The following is a 12,512-nucleotide window of genomic DNA, read 5'->3' as shown; positions in this document are numbered from 1 at the left end:
GAGAGAGAGATCACAAGCAGGCAGAGAGAGAGGAGGAAGCAGGTTCTCTGCCGAGCAGAGAGCCTGATGCGGGTCTCGATCCCAGGACCCTGAGATCATGACCTGAGCCGAAGGCAGCGGCTTAACCCACTGAGCCACCCAGGCGCCCCAAGAAGAAAATTATTAAGTAAATAATGCTACATGTAGCTAAGGTCTGTCCTTTGCTTACCCAGCTAATATAAGTTTTTTAATGTGTAAATGGTCGTAATATTTTGAATGTGTCTCAAATTCACAGAACCTAGCTCTTTATCCATAACAGAATTTAGAAAGTTAAATTAAAATATGAGGGTAACAGCTGGGACCAATATAAACAACTTATAGACTATGAAGTTTGGAGTATCAAATCTGTTTTATAATATGCTTCAAAATCATATTAAAAGATAAAGATAACTATAAAACCATGAAATGAAATTCTTTATAGTTATATTAATGGAAACAAATATTTTCTGGACCAAGCACCATAAAAATTTTCTTTAAAGCAAGAGTTTGTCCATACTCAAATTATCTACTGGAAATTATTTTTCAAATCAAAATGCTACTAAAGAATCAATGTACATCATATGCATGATAATCATATTAAATTTATCTTACAGTATATTTGAGTTAAAATATGAAAAACCTGATAGCAAGCAAAACTATATTATATAGAAATTATAATTTCTACATAATTAAAGATAAAATGGACTGTTAAAGTAATATGGAGTGATATAGAGACTCACAGTCAAAATATTTATCAATATTTATCCCTTTATTTTAAGTTACTTCTGTTAGTGATTTATGAAGCTAGTATATCATGTACACTGGTGCTTCCAATCTTTCTAAACTGTGGACACTCTGTGTAGAAGCTAAACCAAGAAATCCTTGAATCAATATACACATATGTATTTTCTCAATCAATGAACACTAAAAATACAACTACTAACATCTGGTAGTCTGAAATTATTTTTGATATTAAAATAGAATTCTCACTTTCCAACTGGAAATTATGAACGCTTTACAGATCTTTAAAAAGTAAATAACTTTAAGAAATATGTACCACTTTGGTGTTATTATTCTAACCCTACCTCATGCTTAACCTTGATAATGTTATTTAAATAGGTTATATACATTTTAAAAGCACAATAGGATTCAAAGTAAAATATCAGTACTTAGAAAAGATAATATTGATCTTTTACATTTTTTGAAAAGGTGAAATATTTAATGTCTACTTAAATCTGGGCATTATATGTAAAATCAAATTCACTGCATTACTGTATCATTGAAAAATAAAACATACAGTATTTTCAGGTTAGGTGGTATCCACAACAGTCTGGATATCCAATGCAAGAGTTATCCAATGCAAGTGGAAAAACTATTATATTACATTTACCTTGTTTTCTTTAGAACAATGAAAACATGATTTAAACTCACACTTTATACAAAAGTTAAATCAAAACAGAACATAGTCTTAAATGTAAAAGCATAAAACTTTTAAAAGAACACACAGGAGGAGATTTTCATGATGTGATGCGGGTTTAGGTAAAGAATTCTTAAACGTGTCACCAAAAGCACAGTTCACAAAAGACAAAAATCAATAAACTGGACTTTATCAAAATTGAAATTAAAATTGAAGCCAATTTTATAAATAAAAAGGTAAAGAATGACCTTCTACCATTATACTGTAGCAATAAATATTTCCTATAAAATCTGGCCATATATATAACCTAAATTTCATAAATTTGTGAAGATATATGAAAATAGGTGTTTTTCTTTGACCCACCTGTAAGCATGTTAAGATTTATTTAGTACTTTTTCATTTAAATAAATTAGGCAAACTTACCAGCAGCTTCAAGAACCAGCTGCAGTCTGGCTTTGGCTTGTTCAGCTGGTGGCTAAAATTCAACCATAAAAGACATTTACAGGTCATTTTAATATATAGAGCTTTAAATTAATGTATTATTATGCAAATATCAGAAAATTTAGAAGACTTTATCATATCACTATTAATATCCGTCCACATCTTCACAAAATTCCACACAGCAGCTCTACCAATCTACTGAGTCTCTCACCATAGTAATCAAATCACACTTCTCATTATATGATGCACAAATGAATTTCTTTCATTTTTTTACTGGAAGAGGTTTTGTTTACTATCCAACATCAATCAGCAATAGCGTAAATCAGCACCTAAATAGCACCAATCAGTGATAGCCTAAAAACTGCAATGTAATAATGAGGCAAAACCCACACTGCTAATATATTTAACAACACATTATCAAGTTCTGTTATTTTTTTGTCTATAGAAAGGTGTAAAGTGACCTATTAGAATTTAAGTAGCAATTTGACCTCCAATACTTCAGGCAAGTTGTATCCTAAAATCAAATATTTTCTGCTTTCCTAACTATTTGAAAGATCTATTTTAAAATAGATCCAAGCCATAAGCCATAACATGGGTTGTGTCAAAGTTATGGATTTTTATGAAACACTCGTTAAAAACTCTTTTTAACACTTAAGACTGTACTTCACTATACATTTATGAAGATGTCAGCAAGTGACTAAATAACCTCATGTTTAAATATGATACCATTATTTAAGATTTTATAAGATATATTGTATAAGATATATTGTAGTATTTCTCAGTGAAAAAATGGTTTGAATGAAAGAATTAAATACAATATAGAAAGAAGATGTACAAGGTTTAAGAATTTGAGTGGCGCTTCTGAAAAAACTGTAAGAAACAGGATGGAAGAGTAGCAGTTAAGACAAGAATAAAGACAGGGAGAGTCTTTCATATCCTAGAACAAGGGTTGACAAACTATGGCTCTAGACCGGTGACCTGGTTTTGTAAATAAGTTTTATTGGAACAGCCATGCCCCTCTGTTTGTATAGTGTCTATGGGTGCTTTTGTGCTCAGTCCAACAACAGCAGAATCAATTTTTTCGTGGCAGGAAACTTCTGGCCAGCAAAGCCTAAACTATTTACCATTTGGGGAACAGTAGGGAAACATTTTAGGGAAACATTTGCAGATCTTCCCATAGAAGACAGAGAGAGACTCAGAACAATTTGAAACAGTGATGAAGGAGAGGAGATCTGTACTATTTTAGCGAGTCACTTGATGATGAACTGAAAGGAATGTGACTGGAGGTTACTAGCTCAGCGAGAAAGCAGTGAGAGATGATGAGGGCCTGAGGTGGAGCAGTGGTGGTAAGGCTGGACAGGAAGAACTAGATTTGAGAAATAATTACTTGGTAACACAAAAGGACTGACTGCATAGGACCAAATGAGGAGCTGACAAACTTAAAAACAGCATTTTATGTTACGTGTGTAGAGAAAATGCTACACAAGTGAGCTTTATAAAGTTACCAAGTACTGAAAATATGTAACCTCAAGATATCACAGCAAACTATCAATAGAAGACTGTGACATCTCCTGAATACAAGTTCTCTAAGAGCTATAAACTCAACTGCCTATGGGGGCCAAGCAGTTAATATAAACATTTATGATGACAAAAGGCAAATGACATTTGGCCTCAGTATCAGGGAGCATGGTGAGGGTGCAGAACAGTGCAGCATGTGGCCTACTCAAGGCAGAAGCTGACTCAGCACCAACTCACTGTTGTCATACAGAAATGCAAACTCAGGGTTACAACATTCCTTGATTTTTCATGAGACTTTAAGTTTCCATAAAGACCCTACTGTGTGGGACAAAGAGTACCTCTAAGAGCCAGGTTCAATCCCAAAACAGACAATTTGTGACCTCTGCCATCTACTTAAAACACACAGTAAAAACGTGATACTTTGTGCAATATAACATAAGTAGAATGGTATGAAAGAAATGATATTCTAATTAGCAGGTCTCAACCAAGCTAAGAATTATGAAGCATACATTTCAGAGTATCCTAGGAAGTTCTTAGATAGAAAAATGTTAGACACTTTACTGGTTAAGATATTTCATGGGAAAGTTTCATGCATTTTATTAGGAAAATTATTTTAACAATTCAGAAATATTTAAGACATAGAAAAATATGCAGGATGATGAGTACCCATATTGCCCCCCACCAAAAACAATATTGTTAAAGTCTCCAATCCTACAAAATCCCCCTCTGTGGCAACTCCCACCACCCTCTACTTATAACCACTTTCTTGAAAATATGGTAATTCCCATTCCTAAAGAAAGATGATTGATGTTTCTGATAAAAAATGCCTGTTAAGACATATTTATATTTTCATTAATTTCTCTAACAATCTATAATATAGGATTCATATTCAAAGATAAAGAAAACCAGAGTAGTTTAGTAACTTGCCTCTACTAGTAAATGGCAGACTGAAATTAAAGACCTTCTGACTCCAAATTTCAGGATCCTTCTAACTAAATCACTAGGCTAGTCATGAAATCAAAGCAATTAATCCCATAGATATAAAAGCATAAAGATGAGTTTTTAATTCTGTTCAAAAGAAAAATCTGTCCAAAACAATACATTTGTCCTAGCAGGTGAAATATGATGACATTCTAAATACATTTGCTTATACAAATATAACTTGCTAAATTTTAGCAATACAGGGAGAACTTCAACTATGAGGAAAAATACATTGCTGGACTTGCCAGACTTTTAAAATTTGTATTTTATAAATATTTTTACTCTTATAAATATTTAAGTCATTTTTCAAGCATTTTTCTTGGATAGGGTATCAAATATGAATGTTCTCTCACTTTTTATTCATTTGCAAATATCTTTCTTTTACCGTTACTAGTGAATAAATTGAATGGATATGGGATTGCAATCTCTTATCAGTCACCTGCCTCTCAAATTCTTTCCAAGGGCTCTGCTACACTGATTCAACCTTGAGTTTGTCCCAGAAGAAGGAAAGAATCACAACGGGTCTCATGGCTGAGAACCTCTAGGAGTTGCTTGGGTCAAAGTAGATGAGTTAGAGTTGGGAGCAGGAAAGAGGCAATCTGATTTCTGTTGCCATCATTCTATTTGCTATCTATAGTTACTTTTTAAAGAAAAGATTAAGGAGAACGAAGAAACAGAATATAGAGCTAAAAGAACAAATTATACTAATCCATTTGTAGTTAGGTATCACCATACTAACTGGCTTAGAATGAAAATACCTTTAAGGGCTCAAGTGCCAAAATTTCTAAATTTTAATGTGTATTACACTTCAGGGATTAGTATGAATTCCATCTAAAATTGGTAAATGGTACTAATGTTATTCAGAACTAGAAACTTAACCTTATTCAATAAATAAGAATGTAATACCAAATAGAAAGGCATGTACTTTTAATTTTTTAATATAAGAACTGTAAAATGAGGACATAATTAAGAATACAATGTCACAATTATAGTGTATGAAGCAAACTTATGGATAAAAAATTATATTCCATTAAGAAATAATATTCCTTATATCAAAATTAGGAGAGCATAATTAAACAAATATCACTAAAACTGAATTATAGAGACTATAATTGTTGTCCCCCCCCCCAAAATTTAACATTAACATGAACAGAACAGTAAAAACAGTATGAACTTACACTGTAAGTCTTTAGAGGTCATATATATTTTTTTTCCCAAGTGTAGTGTTTTTATTTATACCTTAAGCACGAGTCAGAGTTTTACTACCTGGAATTAACTCCTCTGGAAAGAAAATTTGATTCATTCACTCCCAAGTCCATGTGATCAATTATGGAGTATCTCGCATGGGTAAGGCACAGTACTCACTTTTACCTCTGAAAGGGACCTAGTGCCTATGAAAACAGCACTGTGTTTTTCCAGTTTGTTGTCAAGGTCATATTAAAGTTAAAACATTATTACATTATATGGTAGGATATAAAAAAAATTAGTAGATAATGTACCATAATTTTAACTCACTTAAAGAAAATTATACTTCTGCTAAATTCTTATCATATAGGGCTTAAAATTTCTAAATCGATAGTGGTCTTTTGGCTAGGGGGAAAGGGATAGGTAGTCTTTCTATTGCCATGGATTCTCCACAGCTGCTCTGCTCCGTTCCCTCTCCTTGGTAGCTAGTATACTTCCTTAACTTCATTTGTAAGCCCTCATGTTATAGAAGAGTATCTACTTTCTTAAGAAGAAACAAGCGCTCCTAAGATGAAACTAAAAGATAAGTCCTCCTATGGCTTAGGAAGGTGACGATCTTCAATGTCTAGACTTGTTCCCGTAACTTTGGATTTACTCTTATTTAGTCTAATCCCCTGAGTTCTTTATAAATAGACAGCATGTCTAGAATCTTGAAAGGGTGCCAAAGCTAACATTCAAAACCAGCACAATCCTTGGAGCCACAACTGTATTTATGAAAAACAAGAAGCAGAGAAGCAAGCCTATCTTTATACAAACCAGTTTACACACTAAACTATTTAAACCCTTTGTTCGCTCTTCTTATTTCCATCCATGTTCAGCCAGCTCTCTGAAGCCCTGGGCACCACTGTGGAAATCCTGGGAGTTGATGAGACAATAGCTGTCCCAGCTGCCAATAACACTTTTGGGGGTTATAGGGAAATAGAAAGTCTGAAAAAAAGACTGTGGCTTTCCTAAAAGAGCACTACAGCTTGGAAAATAAATTAGCAGCATTCTGCAAAATCAAAATTAAGATTGGATTTAAGCAGTTTTTAGCTATCTCTCTCAATTTCAAATAATCATATGCTCTTTTTATACAAAAAAGGTATATAGAGAGGGTTCTGGGAAGACGGTAAATATGTTTAATTTTATAAGAAATTACCAAACTGTTTCCAAAGTTTTATATTCCCACAAGCAGTGTATAGGAATTTCAGTTGCTCCACATCCTAGTCATGACTTAGTATAATCAGCCTTTTTAATTTCCAAAATTCTAAAGTGGTTTTAAGCTCTTTGTGGTTTTAATCAATGTTTCCCTAATGATTAATAGAGGTGATCACCTTTTCATGTGCTCCTTATCCATAATTTTCCTTGGAAAAACGGATGTTCAAATTTTTTGCCAAATTTCTATTGGATTGTTTTCTTTTATTAGTTTAATTAATTAATTAATTTTCTCCAAGACTTTATTAAAATTCAAGTTAGTTAACATATAGTGCAGTATTAGTTTCAGGAGTAGAATCTAGCGATTCATCACTTACAATTAATACCCACTGGTCATCAAGACAAGTGCCTTCCTTAATGCCTATCACCCAGTTAGCCCATCTCACCTCCCCTCCAGCAGTCCTCAGTTTGTTCTCTAGAGTTAAGTCTTTAAAGGTTTGCCTCTCTGTTTTTTTTTTTTTTTTAAAGATTTTATTTATTTATTTGACAGAGAGAGATCACAAGTAGATGGAGAGGCAGGCAGAGAGAGAGGGAAGCAGGCTCCCCGCTGAGCAGAGAGCCCGATGCGGGACTCAATCCCAGTACCCTGAGATCATGACCTGAGCCGAAGGCAGCGGCCTAACCCACTGAGCCACCCAGGCGCCCCTGCCTCTCTGTTTTTATCTTATTTTATTTTTCCTTCCCTTCCCCTATGTTCATCTGTTCTGTTTCTTAAATTCTACATATGAGTGAGATCATATGGTATTTGTCTTTGACTCATCTTGCTTAACATAATACACTCTCTTGCAGCCATATCGTTGCAAATGACAAGATTTCATTCTTTTCATTGGCTGAGTAAAATCCACTGTATACATATACCACATTTTCTTTATCTACTCATCATTGGATGGACATTTTGGCTCTTTCCATACTTTGACTACTGTTGATAGTGCTGCTATAAACATTGGGATACACGTGCTCCTTTGAATCAGTATTTTTGTTGGACTGTTTACTGACTTTTCAGAGTTCTTAATTATAGTAAAACTAATTTTTCATACATGAGGTTTGCATATTATTTATAAGTACATACACACAAACTAAATTATATATTTATGTTTATTTTCTGAATAAAGCTCTCCACCCCCACTGAGTGGCTTGTTTTTTTTCATTGCCTTAAGAGTAACTTTCAAAGAAGTGGAAGTTCTTGATTTTCATGAAATGCAATTCATTAATTTCTTCTTTTATGAATCATGCTTTTGTGGTGTTATATATAGGAAATCTTTACCTAATCACAATTGCTAAAGATCTGTCCTACGTTTATACCTAGAAGTTTTATAGTTTATGCTTATGTTTGATTAATTTCTATTTAGTACAACATTGAAAAACCTTTAAATTTTTTTTTTGATATATTGCTATGCAATTGTTTTAGCACCATTTGTGGAGAAGAATTATCTTCCATGCAATTGTTTTTGTATCTTTGTTAAAAATCAATTGGAGGGGGCTCCTGGGTGGCTCAGTGTGTTAAGCCTCTGTCTTTGGCTCAGGTCATGATCTTACGGTCCTGGGATAGAGCCCCACATCAGGCTCTCTGCTTGGTGGGGAGCCTGCTTCCCCCTCTCTCTCTGCCTACTTGTGATCTCTCTGTGTCAAATAAATAAATCAAATCTTTTATAAAAATCAATTGGACAATGTCCACAATAGCCAAACCATGAAAGACCATAGATGTCCATCAAGAGACGAGTGGATAAAGAAGATGTGGTATATATACACAATGAAATACTATGCAGTCATCAAAAGAAATGAAATCTTGTATTTTGCAATGATGTGGATGGAACTAGAGGGTATTATGCTGAGCGAAATGAGTCAATCAGAGAAAGACAATTATCATATGATCTCCCTGATATGGAAAATTTGAGAGGCAACGTGGGGGGCTTGAGGGGTAGGGAAGGAAAAAATGAAACAAGACGGGATGGGAGGGAGACAAACCATAAGAGACTCTTAATCTCACAAAACAAACTGAGGGTTGCTGTGGGTAGGGGGTTTGGGAGAGGTTGGTTGGGTTATGGACACCGGGGAGGGTATGTGCTATGGTGAGTGTTGTGAAGTGTCTAAACCTGCTGACTCACAGACCTGTACCCCTGGGGCTAATAATACATTATATGTTAATAAAAAATTTTAAGAAATCAATTGGAGATAAATATATATATATGTATCTATTTTTAGACTATCTGTCCCATTGATCTATTTGGCAGTCTTTTTTTTTTTTTTTAAGATTTTGTTTATTTGCTAGAGAGAGAAAGAGTGAGGGAGAGCAGAAGCAGGGGGAGCAGCAGGCAGAGGGAAGAGAAACAAGTTCCCTACAAAGCAAAAAGTCCTGATGCAGGACTTGATCCCAGGATCATGACCTGAACCAAAGACAGAAGCTTAACTGACTGAACCACCCAGGTGTCCCCATCTGTTTGTCAGTCTTAATACCAATATCACACTGTCTTGATTACTACAGGTTCATATTAGCTCTTGAAATCAAGTAGAATAAATTCTCCAACCTTTTTTTATATTTTTAAAGTAGTTTCAGCTCTTCTAGCTCTTTCGCATCCCCTATTTTCGAATAAGCTTATTAATTTGTACCCCCCCCCCCAAAAAAAGCCTGTTAGGATTTTGCATGGGATTACACTGAATCCACATGTCAATTCGGAAGAAAAGACGAGTTTTAGCCTGTTATATTGCTTTCCATCATTTGTGCCTCTTGGGCTTTATACCTGCAGTGTGTGTGTTTGTGTGTAATAGGCAGCAGATAGTTGGATCTTGTTTTTTTCTAATGTTTATTTAAATTCAATTAGCCAATATATAGTACATCACTAGTTTTTGATGCAGTGTTCAATGATTCAATAGTTGCATATAACACCCAGTGTTCATCACATCACATGCCCTCCCTGACACCTATCACCCCTTCCCCCTATCCACCTTCCCTTCAGCAACCTTCAGTTTGTCTCCCAGAGTCAAGAGTCTGTCATGATTGGTCTCTCTTTCTGACCTCCACCCACTAAATTTCTCTCTCTTCCCATATGATCCTCTGCACACTATGTCTTATGTTCCACCCATAAGTGAAACCACATCATTGTCTTTCTTTGACTGACTTATTTCACTTAGCATAATACTCTCCAATTCCATCCATGTCGACATAAATGGTGGGTATTCATCCTTTCTGATGGCTGAGTAATATTCCATGGTGTGTGTGCATGTGTGTGTGTGTATTAAAGATTTATCTGAGAGAGAGCAAGCAAGTGTGAGTAGGGGGAAAGGCAGAGGGAGAGAATCTCAAACACACTCCCCAAGTAGCAGAGCCCAAAGCAGCCTGATCTCAGGACCCTGAGATCCTGAGCCAAAATCACAGAGTCAGGTGTTTAACCAACTGAGCCACCCAGGAACCCCTGGATCTTGCTTTTTTATGCAATCTGAAAAACTCTGATTTTTAATTGGCATGTTTGGACCAATTGACACTTAATGTAATTATTAACCTAGCACATGCTATTTGTTTTCTGTTTGTCCCATCTGCTCTTTATTCCCTTTTTCTTCTTTTTATGCTTTCTCCTAGATAGAGCACTTTCATAATTCCATTTTATAATTGTTGGCTTACTAGCAGAAACTCTTTTTGTGTTATTCCGGTTGTTGCTTTAGAGTTTATAATATACATCTTTAATTTATCACTCTACCTTCATTATATTACTGCATATATACTATAAAAATCTTACAATAATACACTTGCATTTCTCCCCTCACAGCCTCTGTATTATTACTGTCATTGTGGTCATATATTGTTATAAACTCTATAATACACTGTGTTGTTTGTTTTAAATAGTTATCTTTTAAAGAGTTCTATTTACCCATGTAATTACCACTCCCAGTACTCTCCCTTCTTTTATGTCAACCCAGTACCTGAAAAGCCTTCCTTTAGCCATTTCTTGTAATCCAGGAGTTTGGGTGACGAATTCTTTCCATTTTTGTGTGTCTTGAAAAAAAAAATCTTCACTTTGGCCTTCATTTTTGAAAGATACTCTTCCTGGTAGAATTCTAGACTTATAAAAGTTTTCTACCATTATTTTAAAATTATTCCTTTACTGTCTTGTACTTTGCATTGTCTCCCATAGAATCTGCTTTCATAGATATCTCATTCCCTCATACATAATGAGTACTTTTTTCTCTTATATAATAACAATTAGTGTTTATTTTTACTCTATTGCTTTTAAGGTTTTCTTCTCAGAACTGGTTTCAAGCAATCTGATTATGATAAGTCTTGGTGTGGTTTTCTTTGTATTTTTTGTGCGTGGGGCTTGTTTTGCTTCTTGAAACTGATTACAGTTTTTATCAACTTGGAGATATTTTGGTCATTATTTCTTCAATTATGTTATTCTGTTGCCCCCTATTCATACTTTCAGGATTCTAGTCACATATATATTGTGTATTTGGCTGCCTAATGTTGTTGCCACAGCTCACAAATGCTCTTTTTTGTTTTTGTTTTTTATTTTTATTTTTTCTTCTCTGGTTCCATTTTGGGTAGTTTCTTATGCTATGTCTTTTAGTTCACTAATTCATATTCTGCAGTGTATCATGCCCATTAATATCATCCAATGTATCTTTCACCTCAGAGATTTCAGGTCCAGAATTTTGACTGCTTTTATAGCTTTCATGTCTCAACTTGATATGTTCAGGTTTCTTCAATAGCTCTCTAACCATATGCAATATAGTTATAATAGTTCTAGCAAGGTCCTTGTCAACTAATTCTAGGTTGTTTTCAACTGATTGATTTTTGTCTCTATTATATGTTACATTTTCTCGATCTTTTTGGATGTATGGTACTTTTGGACAAAATGTCAGACACCATGATTCTATTTTGTTGTACACTGTATGCTGGATATTTTTGTATTCCTATATCTTGGTCTTTGTTTCAGGGCAAAGTTAAATTACTAGGAAACCATTTGATCCTTTCAGTTCTTACTTTGTTAGGCAGCACCAGAACAGCTTTAAGTCTGTCATTAATTCTTCCCCACTATTAAGACTTCCCTAGTACTTGAATTATGAGGTTTTCCACACAGGGTGTTGGGAGGAGGCACTGTTCCCAACTATGTGTAGTAGCAGGCAATTTCTTCTGATCACTTCAGATGGTTCTTTTTTTTTTTTTTTTAATATTTTATTTATTTGACAGAGATCACAAGTAGGCAGAGAGGCAGGTAGAGAGAGGGGGGGAAGCAGGCTCCCTGCTAAGCAGAGAGCCCAATGCGGGGCTCGATCCCAGGACCCTGAGATTATGACCTGAGCCGAAGGCAGAGGTTTAACCCACTGAGCCGCCCAGGCGCCCTGACTTCAGATGGTTTTTTTGCAAGCCTTGGATACTTTCCTCACATGCATGTACTAATGAACAGTCTGCTGAATACCTGAAGATATTCTGTAGCTCACTCCTCTCTGGTAAACTGCCCTGTGACTTCTAGGGACTTTGGCCTCCCTGGTATCACAGCTCCATCTTCTCAATTCAAGGAGACTACCAGGTTCTGCCCAAGTGTGTGTGGAATATACTCATATTTAAAGTAAACTTCCTCGTAAATTTTAAAATCCTCATAATGTAAATACATTAATTTGTAATACTAATTTCACTGAATTCTATTAGGAAGAATTTACCTAATTCAAACAGCTGAATGTTTGAGAGGATGACAATATATTTTTA

The 12,512-nt window shown here is 34.9% G+C and overlaps 1 protein-coding gene across 1 annotated transcript in view; it reads right to left on the bottom strand.

Moving 5' to 3' along the window:
• Positions 1-12,512, bottom strand: part of RSRC1 (arginine and serine rich coiled-coil 1) — a 434,436-nt gene that overhangs the window by 181,828 nt on the left and 240,096 nt on the right. Inside the window, exon 7 of the mRNA XM_047727597.1 lies at positions 1,859-1,910. Coding sequence (XP_047583553.1) covers positions 1,859-1,910 — 52 coding nt within the window. The remainder of the gene's footprint in view (positions 1-1,858; positions 1,911-12,512) is intronic.

The sequence above is a fragment of the Lutra lutra genome, chromosome 1 (assembly GCF_902655055.1).
Source record: "Lutra lutra chromosome 1, mLutLut1.2, whole genome shotgun sequence".
NCBI classification, from domain to species: domain Eukaryota; kingdom Metazoa; phylum Chordata; class Mammalia; order Carnivora; family Mustelidae; genus Lutra; species Lutra lutra.
This window is presented reverse-complemented; position numbering and strand designations above follow the sequence as displayed.